At 41.4% G+C, this 14,506-nt stretch overlaps 1 protein-coding gene across 5 annotated transcripts in view; it reads left to right on the forward strand.

The window, feature by feature from the left end:
• MYO6 (myosin VI) overlaps positions 1-14,506 on the forward strand; it is a 262,279-nt gene that overhangs the window by 192,139 nt on the left and 55,634 nt on the right. For all 5 annotated transcript variants that reach the window (XM_040428669.1, XM_040428670.1, XM_040428671.1 and 2 more), the window contains exon 25: positions 2,471-2,621. In XM_040428669.1, coding sequence (XP_040284603.1) covers positions 2,471-2,621 — 151 coding nt within the window. The remainder of the gene's footprint in view (positions 1-2,470; positions 2,622-14,506) is intronic.

Consider the following 14,506-nt stretch of genomic DNA (forward strand, 5'->3'; position numbering starts at 1 on the left):
AAGGAAGTGCTAGACATTTGTCATCCTTTCAGTATTTTATATTAATCTGTTTTCCGTGTTATTTCAAAGCTGCCAATAGTCCAAAGTCAGAGCAATGCTGCCACTACCTTGCTACCAGTTGTGAACCCCCATCCTGAGACTTCCACAGACACGTTCACAGTGGTGCTCAGTGCAATAAAAGTAATTATTACAAAGTCCCAACATAAGATCAATCACGGCACTCACCGATACTTAGCAATGTAGTCATCCTGGCATGTTTAATCCAAATGTAGATTTGCCAATGGCCAGTAATCCCCATGTTAATAACACCTTGCGCTTGCTGTGAATCCATCGAAGTAATGTAGAGGTGCCAGCCTCTAAAGAGAGGACATGATGTTAGAGACAGCGGACAGACCGTCTCTGGTATTCTGTAGTACAGCAGAGGTGATATCACGGGAAGATCTATATAGTTGGGTGTCGTCAGCATATAGGTGCTACTGGAGTCCAAACCTGCTGATAGTCTGTCCAGTAGGGGCTGTGTAGAGAGCAAAGAGGAGAGGACCTAAAATGGAACCCTGAGGAACCCCAAGAAGAAGAGGAGGGGAGGTAGAGCTAGCAAATGACACACTGAAAGAGCAGCGAGAGAGAGAAGAAAACCAAGAGAGAACGGAGTCCATAAGGTTGATAGATTGGAGCATGGTGAGGAGTAGATGGTGGTCTACAGTGTCAAATGCTGCAGAGAGATCAAGGAGAATTAGTGAAGGGTAGTCACAGTTGAATTTAGTTGTCCGGAGGTCATTGGTTATTTTGGTGAGGGCAGTTTCTGTAGAATGTAGGGTGTGCAAACCAGATTGTAGCAGATCAAGGACAAAGTTAGCGAAGAGATAGTGGATGAAGTGAGAGAAGACCAGTCGCTCCAGGAGTTTAGAGGTGAAGAGCAGATTAGAGACAGGTCAAGAGAATGTATTATTTTTTTAAATAATGGGGTTATGACAATGTTTTAAAGAAGAGGGGAAGATAGCAGAAGAGAGAGATTGAAGATTTTGGTTAGGTGAGTGGGGACAGCCTGGGAGAGAGACTGGAGGAGGTGTGAAGGAATAGGGTCACTAGTGCATGTGGTAGGACGAGAATAAGAGAGGACCCTGGAGACTACTTGTTCTGTGACTCGGTTGAATGCGGAGAGTGAGCCAGGGGAGATGTGGGTGGGAAACAGATCAATGGGAGCTGATTTCCTGCTGGATATTTTAAATTTTGCATTGATGTTTGTAGGAAATAAAGGCTAGCCTGTTTTGTCTGATCCCTCAGAAAAAATATTCTGGCACAGATTGTTAAACTACCGAATGATACCATGAGAGGAATGTTTCAGAATAGGCCCAGATTTACTAATCCTAAAGATGGAATAAACTTAGGCTGTTTAGACCTGCACCAGGATTATCAAAGTGGATGATGATGAACCTGGTGCAGGGATAGACATTTTTGTCTCTGACTGTATACCAACTATTGGTTGGCTTACTTTGAGACAGATTTTTATGCCAGAATTGGGATGCAATTTTGGTGCAAAATGCTGCATCTTAGGCGCTGCCCTTTTCCCAAGAACCCCTGCCCTTTTCTACTAAGCCCTGTACCCTTGTCGAATATGTTGAAAGAAAAGTATAGAAAACCTAGATACACAACATTGTACCAATTTGCACCACTTTTTAGACAGCTTTTTAGTACAGACACATTAGTTAAACATGCCATTGCAGCTTGCTGCATATGGAACTTTGTAGCTGCAGAGTGCCCATTCTAACCTCTTTCCACTTCTGAAAGTGCCTGCATCGGGCACATGAGCATCAGACTAGACCAATGAGCTGTGTAAGAAGCGGTCCTGATTTGGTGAATCACCTTCTCTTTTACATCCTATAAATTATAAGTGCATGTGGGAAGAGGGCAATCCAACAAAGGCTGTGTGATCATCTTTACATATTCTGCTGTGAACCTTGGATCCTGCCATTCATGGGGATGCTACATTTAAATATGTCCTTTAACTAAACATTGTTGGAGACCAGTTACTCTTTCATGACAACTGTATTCCCTAATAAAAGTAGCCTCCTTCAGAAATTGTTGAGGAATGGTTTTGAGGTACATGACAAAGAGCTGTTGACTTGGCCTCCAATTTCCTCATATCTCAGTCTGATCAATCATCTGTGTGATGTGCTGGGAAAACAATTCTGTTCCATGGAGGCCCCAGCTCAAAACTTACAGGATCTGCTTCTAATATGTTTGTGCCAGACAGGGCACCTTCAGAAGTCCTGTGGGATCCATGCTTTTGAAGGTCTGAGCTGTTTTGGTGCCATGAGAAGGTCCTACAGGTAATTAAAATGTTATGGCATATAGGTATAGATATCGAGAGGTGGAAATATTTACTTAGATACAGTGTGTGCTTTGGCATATATATGCTCTTGTAACATACTCTATACCTTTAAAATATCATTTTCTTTTTCTTTTAAAGAATTGATGGCATGAAAAAGGTGCGAACTCTGAAATCTAGGCTTATCAAATTCAATGAAGTTGTCAGTGCTCTGAAGGAAGGGAAGGCAGAGATGAACAAGCAGGTGAAGGACCTGGAGTCGTCCATCGATGCTCTTATGTCTAAGATAAAGGTGAGCTGACAGCATTAGTCGATCTATTCTCATCTCCCAAAGAATCACGTTCAGTATGCTAAAAATGTCATTATGCAAAATAGACTTGCATGAGGAAGGAAATAAATGAGTATTTTTCACACTTCCTGCCTCAGATTCTTTGGCAGTCTACTTGTAGCCTGTAATTGTGTAAAGAAGATGTAAATTTCAATGATGCTCGTAAAAAAGCCTCATCACAGATAATAATACTACCTTGCCTGGGTTGATTCATGTTGGCGAGGGTGCCTAGAAAAATTTGACGTGCTGTCACTTTCCATTGCAAAAAGTAGATTTTGACTAATCAAGGATTCTAGAAGTTTATTTTGTATAGGTATAACATGTTCCTTTGGTTTGTGGTCTTCACGTGGGAGCTCAGTTTTACACGCTTATGATTTAATGCATTTTTTGAGGAAATTGTAAAGATTTGCTTTGATTTTAACTGTTTCACAGTAAAGGTATTTCCATCTCCTGAACAATTTTGCTGGCCAACATGAGCTATTTAGTTTTCTATGTCTTCCCACCACTTGCTTTAGTAGATCTTGACACCATGTCTACATTAGTCTTGACTCTCCTGGTATTTAGTAAAGGTTGATAGTTTCTAATCGAGGGTCCATGATCCGTAAAAGTGTCTAATCCAGCCACAATTCAGCAGGCATGGTACGTGCTAGACTGTTGTATTGCATTTCTTCCCTTTCAAGCCTATCACGACTTAAATATCTAACACTCATGAGGGTTTGCCATAAAAAATGAAAAGCATAGATCATCATTAGTCTGTCGGGCCTATGATCGCAGATAATGAGATACAGGTTCGTAATCAGTGGATGGGGATTTATCAGTTTGTTCTTTTATTTTTTTTTTCTTTGTTACGAGATGGATGAGTAGGCATAATTTCACTTCTATACTGTTGGATTGGGGTAATGCATTGCTTAGATGCGTCTAGTGTGCCAGATGAGGATTTACGGAATATAAGACACAGCCATCGCTCACACAGCTGAACGTGAAGCTGCTGGCATATCTCGAGAACAGCTGTGCTTGTTTTCAATGAGGCAACGTTAACACCGAAACTGACTGCATACATGTAATTTGACATAATGCAGGATTCTAATTGCTAATCAGCCTAATCCCATTTGTGAACCATCATCAGTGTAAAAGGAAGCTGATCGACTTCTACTTCTCCCTCCACCTGCACTGCTTGCCTAGTCATCTTGCCTTTTATAAAAGAATAGAAGCCTTTTTCAAATCCACCTATGAATTTAGATTTTGATACAAATGTTAGAAGCCTTCCACCCAAAATCTAAACTTGGCCATACATTATCAGCTCTCCTGACTAACTATTTGCAGTCCCCATTTCTCTATTATTCCGGCTAAAAGGCTGTGAATGAATTGCCAGCAGATGTAATGAGGTTCCATCTGGGTGTTACCAGATAGGGATGAGTCCCTGCACAATCATACATTATACAGTCAGTTATGCCAGTGACAGGCTGTGCAGGGACCCCCCTCCCAACTGGTAACACCCACATGGACCTATATTGCCAACTGATGGCAATTCATTCACAACCTTTTAGTAGGAATAATAGGTGAATGGCACAACATAGTTATTAGAGATGAGCATAAAACTTTGTTTGAATACTGTACGGAGCAGGAGCTCCATACAGTATTAGAATGTATTGGCTCCGATGAGCCGAAGTTATTGCTTCGCGAAGTCTCGCGAGACTTTGGGTAATAACTTCATAAATTAATTTGTACTGTGAAAAACCATTTCCCGAACTCTGGTTCGGTTCCAAGGTACCACTTGGAACCGAACCAGAGTTCGGAAAATGGTCTTTTACAGTACAAATTCATGTATGAAGTTATTACCCGAAGTCTCGTGAGACTTCGCGAAGCAATAACTTCGGCTCATGGAACCGAACCAGAGTATTGAAACTAAGTTTTATGTGAATTGACTTTGGATGTTTCATCCGAAGTTGATTTGCTCATCCCTAATAGTTGGTGTTTTATCTGATAAACGCATTAATTTATTCAAAAACAGATTATAATAAACGTGATATTTAAAAACTCTTTTATAAAAACCGATAAGTTATACAAATATCATATTTATCCCTATTCTTATTCTTGACCCACAAACAATTTATTTTGTTTTGTTTTTGAATAAATTAATACGTTTATCAGATAAAATACCAGATATGAGAGTGCCCTCCTTTTTATATAATTTATCTTTTGCTACCATCACTGGCGGGGGTGTCGCCATTGGAGAGTGCACCTAGTTCTTTGGCTATTTGCTGGTTGAGCCACCTGTATTATATTTATCATCCCTAAGGCTGGTATCACACGGGCGTTGCGGGAAAATGTGCGGGTGCGTTGCGGGAACACCCGCGATTTTTCCGCGCAAGTGCAAAACATTGTAATGCGTTTTGCACGCGCGTGAGAAAAATCGCGCATGTTTGGTACCCAAACTCGAACTTCTTCACAGAAGTTCGGGCTTGGGATCGGTGTTCTGTAGATTGTATTATTTTCCCTTATAACATGGTTATATGGGAAAATAATAGCATTCTGAATACAGAATGCAAAGTAAAACAGCGCTGGAGGGGTTAAAAATAAATAAATAATAATTTAACGCACCTTAGTCCACTTGATCGCGTAGCCGGCATCTCTTTCTGTCTCCTTTGTTGAATAGGACCTATGGTGAGCATTAAGTACAGTTACAGGACCTTTGATGACGTCACTCCGGTCATCACATGATCCATCACCATGGTAAAAGATCATGTGACGTACCATGTGATGACCGGAGTGACGTCATCAAAGGTCCTGTAACTGTACTTAATGCTCACCACAGGTCCTATTCAACAAAGGAGACAGAAGGAGATGCCGGCTACGCGATCAAGTGGACTAAGGTGAGTTAAATTATTATATTTTTTTAACCCCTCCAGCCCTATTTTACTTTGCATTCTGTATTCAGAATGCTATTATTTTCCCTTATAACCATGTTATAAGGGAAAATAATAATGATCGGGTCTCCATCCCGATCGTCTCCTAGCAACCGTGCGTGAAAATCGCACCGCATCCGCACTTGCTTGCGGATGCTTGCGATTTTCACGCAACCCCATTCACTTCTATGGGGCCTGCGTTGCGTGAAAAACGCAGAATATAGAGCATGCTGCTATTTTCACGCAACGCATAAGTGATGCGTGAAAATCACCGCTCATCTGAACAGCCCAATAGAAATGAATGGGTCAGTATTCAGTGCGGGTGCAATGCGTTCACCTCACGCATCACATCTGCGCGGAATACTCGCCCGTGTGAAAGGGGCCTAATAGTTATATGAACGTTGGAGCTCTCAGAAACTGATGATTGACTGTTAGTTTGTCAAGATGTTCAGTTAAGTGGTGCATTTACCATCAAATGCAGAGAAGCTAATTCAGAAGTGACAACCAATATAAAACCTTCCTAATGGCTATTGCAACTAAATAGATTGCCATAGTAAAACAAATTGGTGACAAAATTGGGCTACTACCCTAACGTCTTATAGCCTAATATTACCCTAATATTTATCACGCAGCTTTATGACCTCCAGTGTTGAATTACTGATGAGGTAGAGCTGCTTTTGATTGATTGATTTTGAAAGGGCTCGACAGATCCCAGGATCCCAGGAGCCCGAAACCTTTTTTGTTTTTTTTCTTTAATGTCTATGACACTTACTATTTTATAGCGCCTCGAAAAAAAAAAATTCCCAAATGTCAGTATATTTTCTCCATCATTAATTTAATTTATGGTAATTCTCAGTTATGTTTGTGGTCCTTAAAGGTACACTGACAGGCCAAATAAGCATATTTAGGTATATATGACAGTACAGGTCTTATAAAGTGTATTAGAATCATCTAAGTATCCCCCCTGTCCACCTTATAAATACAGTAAACTGAAGTTTTATAACCTGGTTGAATTGTCTTCATTCTGCCCAAGGGGCGGCGTTTCATCTCCACTTCTGCCCAGCCAGCCGCCCCCAACTGCCGTTTTGAAGCACCGCCCAGCTCATCAATATTCACTTCGCCGGGCCGGCTACTACTGTCCCCGACGCAAGATCCGGCGCATGCCCAATACAATCCTATGGGCATCGGCCTCCGGCTCATCTTCAGCGCATGCGCCTGGTACCCTCACTGGCCGGGATCACATCGCACAGTCTGCATCTTAGAGGCCGATGCAGCCTCTGCTTTATGCGCATGCTCCGGTCACAGTTTAGAGCAGCGCTTCCGAGTAGCCGCCCAGCGAAGTGAATATTGATGAGCTGGGCGGTGCTTCAAAACGGCAGTTGGGGCGAGGCTGGCTGGGCGCAAGTGGAGATGAAACGCCGCCCCTTGGGCAGATTGAAGACGATTCAAGCAGGTTATAAAACTTCATTTTACTGTATTTATAAGGTGGACAGGGGGGATACTTAGATGATTCTAATACACTTTATAAGACCTGTACTGTCATATATATACCTAAATATGCTTATTGGGCCTGTTAGTGTCCCTTTAAAAAGAAATTCAAAACTGTTGAAAGTAAACTGAGAACGGTTGAGGTGGAGCTTTATTAAGTGTTGGGTCTCGCTCTGCATGGCAGTTTGGAAGAGCATCTGGTTGCACCTGGTTGCCTAACACGGGATGACAGTTTTCAGTGTAATGAGATTGAATTCAGAGCATAAATTACATAAGAGGAAAGGAGGATTTGTTGGATTTAGTTTGATTATTTTTTGTATTTTCTATACTTTGAGTTCCTTTACGAGGTGTAAGGCTTTTAAATTGTCTCTGTTCAGCAGACTGAGGTTAGTAGCGGCATTCTTCATGCTCCTGCTCCCGTTTTGAAACCAATCCATTTGGCTGACTTGCTGGCTGGCTTGTGATTTTGGCTGCCCTTGGAGGTGGTCCCTTAGCAGCGCAGGTGCACTTTGATCACATTAACAGGATTCAGCATGTGACACACAATAATGTAATCACAGACCTGCAGAGCGCCTCTGGACTGTAATTTACACATTGACGGTTTACTATACGGTTACAGGCAAAAACCATCTGTATTAAAGGGGTTATCCTATGATTAATGTAAAAATTGAAAATCAGTCTTCATATAGAACATGACAAACTCTTTCTAACAATGCTAGAACCAGCCCTGTACCTCACATTCATTGGTCCAATTGCTCTGCTAGATTTCTATCAAGCTGGCAGCTCAGGGGCATGTCTTTTCTGCTGCAGCTCTCGCCCTGTCACATCTCAAAAGCAGTTGAAGGATGGAACTGAGCATGTGCGTCCACCTCAGGAAAGGGGACAAAGAAATAACAAAAAGAACAAACCGCAGGTGGCGCTATACAGATAAATTTTATTGAATAACTCAGTGGCAATACTAAATTTTTAATTACTTGCAATTACAAAAGCGTTCAGATCCATTTGCTGGTTTGAAAACTGCAGAATATTTTTCATGGGGAAATCCCTTTAAGGAATCAGTTACAGGGAAAAGACGGGTTTAGTTTGTAAAGGTTTGCTAAAGGGCTTTTCACTTCAGGATAACTGCTGTAGATGGCATCTTCATCTATTAGTCATAGTAAGTGCTGGTAACAACAACTGGTCATTCTCGATGACTCTGCACAACCATACATTACACGGCAACCATTTGTTTGACATGATTGGCTATGTGATATCTGTTCATTGCCACTAGTTTCAACAACCAGACATGTGGAGATCAGCTAATCACCAGTGGTCTGTCTTCTGAGGAGGGTTGTCCTGATGGCTCAACCCCTTCAGTGTGTTTCTTTTAGAAAATGAAGCTTGCTTCCAAGTAAAGCCAACTTAGATATTATGTACAGGATGTCCACATTCATGACATCATCTAGCCAAACTTTCAACAAATCCAGGAGAAAGTTGCCAGTAATAACTATTGTTATATATCTATTCTAGTTAGTGCTCAGATAGCAAGATGTGATCAATATCACTGGTAGGAATTTGCAGCACACAGAAGGTTTACTCTTCTTAGAGATGAAATGTTTAAGATCTCCATCTCCAACATTTAGTCTCTGTTTAGTAGATTTAATTTCCAAGGTTACTAGGTGTGTGAGCTTTAAGCGTCTCATATTTTCCACAATGTGTCTGTTATTGATGAAGGGATACTAATATCAGTCATTTTCACAGCCCAGATTTGTATTGTTCATTAAAGAGGACCTTTCATTGGTTTGTAGTAAGTGAGATAAATATCTCTACCTTCGAGGTACCCCCTGCTGATGCTGCCACTCTGCCTGTTTTTTTTTAAATAGCGCTCCTGCGCCCCGTTATGGCCCGCTCAGTATGCTAACACTGAGCATCGGAGCAATGGGGATGAGACGCAGTCTTTCTCTGTGGCCGTCTCCTTCTCTCTGGCTGTAGCGCTGTCCAATCGTAGCGCAGAGCGTCACAGCCAGGGAGAAAAAACCTTATCATACTTACTACAAACAAATGAAAGCTCCTCTTTAACTTATATTATTTAATTGAATTAATGTGATTTTCATTATGTTTGGTGAAAGAACCCAATATTAAAGAAAATAATTGATGCAATGTGTTTTCCTTATACTAATTGCTGTCACTGCAGCTACTATGGATTGAACATGGCTGGCAATACAACATTCTTGTCAGAGGCTTAAAAATAGATTTCTCCTATCAGAAAAAAAGGCTGCTTAAATCTGTTTTTCTGTATCATAAAAATCCTTCACAATGTCATAAAATTGTCAGTTTTGCAAAAGAAAAAAACATAATCGGCAGTTAGTGAAGAGTTTAAGGTCTATGTTCTTCCTTGATATATACTTGCCTTTGATTGAACCTTAGCTAAAGCTTCTAGTGCTGTCTTGTCAACCTTTACACTTCTATTTCAGAAGGTCGCTGAGCTCACATCTCTAAGTACTTCATTTTTGTTCAGTTTCTGGACCAGGCTTGCCATGATGATTTCTGTTCAGTTTTGTAGTTTTTCCAGTTGGATCTATGAAGTAAACTGTAGAGAAATAATATCTCCCATAATGCAGTACAAAAGAGATTATTGCATTTTACAACTTTTCCCCGTAGAGTGTGTCCGGAGCCACATGTGACCCTCTGCTTCCCTGCTTATGGATTACTATTTTGCTGTATTTAAAAACGTGAATTTAGAAGATTTGACAGTGATTAAACTTACGCAGGCTAAGTGAATAAATATATTTACTAAGTGTGATTAAATATAAGATAACACAGACAAATCACATATTGAATAATAAAAAGTAAATACATCACTAGCCTAAATATGCAATATGGGGTGAGACTCTGTCGGTCATGCTATAACACATGGCTGTCTACCACGTTATAACACATGGCCAACACCCCAGGGATAGGACAAATCAATACTTACATTTTACCTAGGATGAAGTTCTAGGCGGAGAATGTATAAACCTCTGAGATCACTCAGGAATGTGGTCTTATCAGCACATCATTACACAGAATGGTAATAATAAAAAGGAACAGAATTAAAGGGATAGAACCAATGAGTACTTTAAAAATACTCTTACAACACATGCTGATAGAATTGTGAACCAATGATGTTGGGGTTGTCATTACAGAATTGTATCACCAGTATTAGAACTAGGCACTGGCAGAGGACAGGAGACTTAAAGACACCGTTACGTGAATTCTGGGTCATGTGATCAGATAACAGGTGCTAGTCACCACAACCAGAATTGATTAATTGAGCTTGCTTCAGCACAGTATAAGGCCTTTTTTTTTCTTTCCGTTTTTTGCGTTCCGTATACGGAACCATTTCAATGGGTCCGTCCAAAAAACTGAATGTACTCTGTATGCATTCCGTTTCTGTTTTTCCGTTCCGTTCAAAGATAGAACATGTCCTATTATTGCCCGCAAATCACGTTCCGTGGCTCTATTCAAGTCAATGGGGCTGTGGAAAAAAAACGGATATGAAATGCATCCATATGTCTTCCGTATCCGTTCCGTTTTTGCGGAACTATCTATTGAAAATGTTATGCCCAGCCCAATTTTTCTATGTAATTACTGTATACTGTATCTGTCATGCTTCAGTTTCTGTTTACGACCGACAAAAAACGGATACCAGACGGATAAAACGGACCACTAAAACGGTTGTGCAAGAGGCCTAAGTATCATGTGGTCATTTAATTTGTTCTCATAAATTTTTTTATTAAGGCATTTAATTTTGGTCATTTATACATTATACAGTCAGGTCCATACATATTGGGACATCAACACAATTCTAACATTATTGGCTCTTTACACTACCACAATGGATTTGAAATGAAACAAACACGATGTGCTTTAACTGCAGACTGTCAGCTTTAATTTGAGGGTATTTACATCCAAATCAGGTCAACGGTGTAGGAATTACAACAGTTTGCATATGTGCCTCCCACTTGTTAAGGGACCAAAAGTAATGGGACAATTGGCTTCTCAGCTGTTCCATGGCCAGGTGTGTGTTATTCCCTCATTATCCCAATTACAATGAGCAGATAAAAGGTCCAGAGTTCATTTCAAGTGTGCTATTTGCATTTGGAACCTGTTGCTGTCAACTCTCAAGATGAGATCCAAAGAGCTGTCACTATCAGTGAAGCAAGCCATCATTAGGCTGAAAAAACAAAACAAACCCATCATAGAGATAGCAAAAATATTAGGCGTGGCCAAAACGACTGTTTGGAACATTCTTAAAAAGAAGGAACGCACCGGTGAGCTCAGCAACACCAAAAGACACGGAAGACCATGGAAAAAAACTGTGGTGGATGACCGAAGAATTCGTTCCCTGGTGAAAAAGTTGGCCAGATCAAGAACACTCTCCAGGAGGTAGGTGTATGTGTATCAAAGTCAACAATCAAGAGAAGACTTCACCAGAGTGAATACAGAGGGTTCACCACAAGATGTAAACCATTGGTGAGCCTCAAAAACAGGAAGGCCAAATTTGAGTTTGCCAAACGACATCTAAAAAAGCCTTCACAGTTCTAGACCAACATTCTATGGACAGATGAGAGGTAATGGGAAGAGAATACTATGTAGAAGGAAAGGAACTGCTCATGATCATAAGCATACCACCTCATCAGTGAAGCATGGTGGTGGTATTGTCATGGTGTGGGCATGTATGGCTGCCAATGGAACTGGTTCTCTTGTATTTATTGATGATGTGACTGCTGACAAAAGCAGCAGGATGAATTCTGAAGTGTTTCAGGCAATATGATCTGCTCATATTCAGCCAAATGCTTCAGAACTCATTGGACGGTGCTTCACAGTGCAGATGGACAATGACCAAAAGCATACTGCAAAAGCAACCAAAGAGTTTTTTAAGGGAAAGAAGTGGAATGTTATGCAATGGCCAAGTCAATCACCTGACCTGAATCCGATTGAGCATGCATTTCACTTGCTGAAGACAAAACTGAAGGGAAAATGTCCCAAGAACATGCAGGAACTGAAGACAGTTGTAGTAGAGGCCTGGCAGAGCATCACCAGGGATGAAACCCAGCGTCTGGTGATGTCTATGCGTTCCAGACTTCAGGCTGTAATTGACTGCAAAGGATTTGCAACCAAGTATTAAAAAGTGAAAGTTTGATTTATGATTATTATTCTGTCCCATTACTTTTGGTCCCTTAACAAGTGGGAGGCACATATGCAAACTGTTGTAATTCCTACACCGTTCACCTGATTTGGATGTAAATGCCCTCAAATTAAAGCTGACAGTCTGCAGTTAAAGCACATCTTGTTCGTTTCATTTCAAATCCATTGTGTTGGTGTATAGAGCCAAAAATGTTAGAATTGTGTCGATGTCCCAATATTTATGGACCTGGCTGTATGTCTTAAAGGGGTTGTCTTATCATGGACAATGGGGGCATATCGCTAGGATATGCCCCCATTGTCTGATAGGTGCGGGTCCCTCCACTGGGAGTAGCACCTATATAGAGCGCTGGCTCAGCTATTTCCGTCGGCCCCATAGAAATGAATGGGAGCGGGGGCCACGCATGCACGGTACGCTCCCATTCACTTCTATGGGGAGCCAGCTTGGTGGTGGCCGGACCGGAGTCCTCCAGCCACCACCTTGTGGGGCTCTGTTCTTGATATAGGTGGGGGTCCCAGCTGTGGGACCCACACCTATAAGACAATGGGGGCATATTCTAGTGATATGCCCCCATTGTCCATGATGAGACAACCCCTTTAAAGACCTAATTTGGTTCCACAGCACATGCAGCACATTCTGTGAATTTTTATGGAATTTGCAATGGAGGCACTAACTGGGTCTCCCTGGGAAAATGTTAATATAGCCTGGGCTTTCTTGTGACTCTTAGCCTCAAGAAGTTTGAAGATGCTGTGATACTGTTGTGTGGTAATTGTCACATAATTGTCACATGCATCTTTTAACCAGTTGTGTTAAGGTGCACGTAGAGTTGGGCGATATCAAATATATTCCCACGATAACGATATTAAGAAATTTATCGCGATAACGATATATATCGAGACAAATGCCCATTTGGAATTAAAAAAAAAACACTCAAAACATGTACTGGTGTTTCCTTATTGCCCTCATACAGTATGTCTCCTTGATGCCCCCATACAGTAATATCTGTTAGTTGCCCCACCAACAACAGGGTCACAGTTCCCCCTTCCAATCTGATGTAGTGGCCGGTTGGACGTGCGCCCTGCTGCTCCATTCATTTTCTATCGGAGTGCTGGAGAAAACGATCAGCTATCTCTGGCACTTTCATAGACAATGGGACATGCTAGCAGAAAACCCTGATAAGTGGGTTGTTCAGAGTGCACCCATCATAGGTTCACATTGTCAGAAAGGGCACATGCATCATAAACGTGTCTTTCAAAAAAATAAAACATTGGGAGCCATTTACTAAAGACCAGTGCTCCATGGGTCTTAGCCCCTACACACTACAGCCATATTACCGCAACCCAGAGCGCAGTGCCTTTTATCTCAGCCCCTGCCCCGGCCTCTCCGCGCAGCAGCCACTAGCGCAGCGACTGTTATCCAGCGGCGGTCTCCTGGCTCCAGGGGTTTACATCCGCTAGATATCATTTCTTTGTCACCTAATGGATTTGAGATGACGTTATGCCCGTGTGACTAGGGTTGTCACTATCAAAATTTTTATTCAATTTCGGTCCCATAAAAAAGTATTGCAATACTCGATACCACGCAAAAGAAAAATAAAAGCCAAGAAAGCCGTGTGCATTCCGCATTTCATGGAACGTCCGGCCCATAATAGAACAGTCATATCCTTCTTGTGAGGGGACAAGTGACAAAAAAAATGTCGAACTGCGTGGTTTTTAAAAAAAAACTTTTATGTTGCAGCGTTCCCCGCAAGAGATATTTTTCAATACTTTAATAGTTTGTACTTTTTCGGATGTGGGAATACATAATATGTTGTTTTTCTACTGTTTATATATTTTTATATGTAAAATTGGGGATGATTTAAAATGTTAATTTTTTTTTTTTTTTTTTTTACTTTTTATTTAATAATTATTAGCCCCCTTATGAGCTAGAACCCTTGTCCTATTCACCGTAATAGAGCTCTATTAGAGTGAATAGGACTTTACTCTTTTCTTACTGCCCTGGGCTTTGTGCACACCGCAGCAGGGAGCTTACCATGGCAGCTATGGAAGGCTGCCATGATAACTGATCGGAGCCCCGCGATTTCACTGCTGGGGCTCCGATCAGAAGCTACCACTGCACCACCAATGAGGAGGGGAGGGGAGGGGACCCTGGTCACAGGGCCACCAATAAATATAACAATGAGGGGGGGTAGTGCTCCCGTGGTGGCCACTGCGCCACCAATGATTATAATTTATAACAATGTAGGGGGGGTGCGCATTGCACCACCAATGAATTTAATTAGCCTCTTA

Source organism: Bufo bufo, chromosome 4 (assembly GCF_905171765.1).
Source record: "Bufo bufo chromosome 4, aBufBuf1.1, whole genome shotgun sequence".
Taxonomy (NCBI): Eukaryota; Metazoa; Chordata; class Amphibia; order Anura; family Bufonidae; genus Bufo; species Bufo bufo.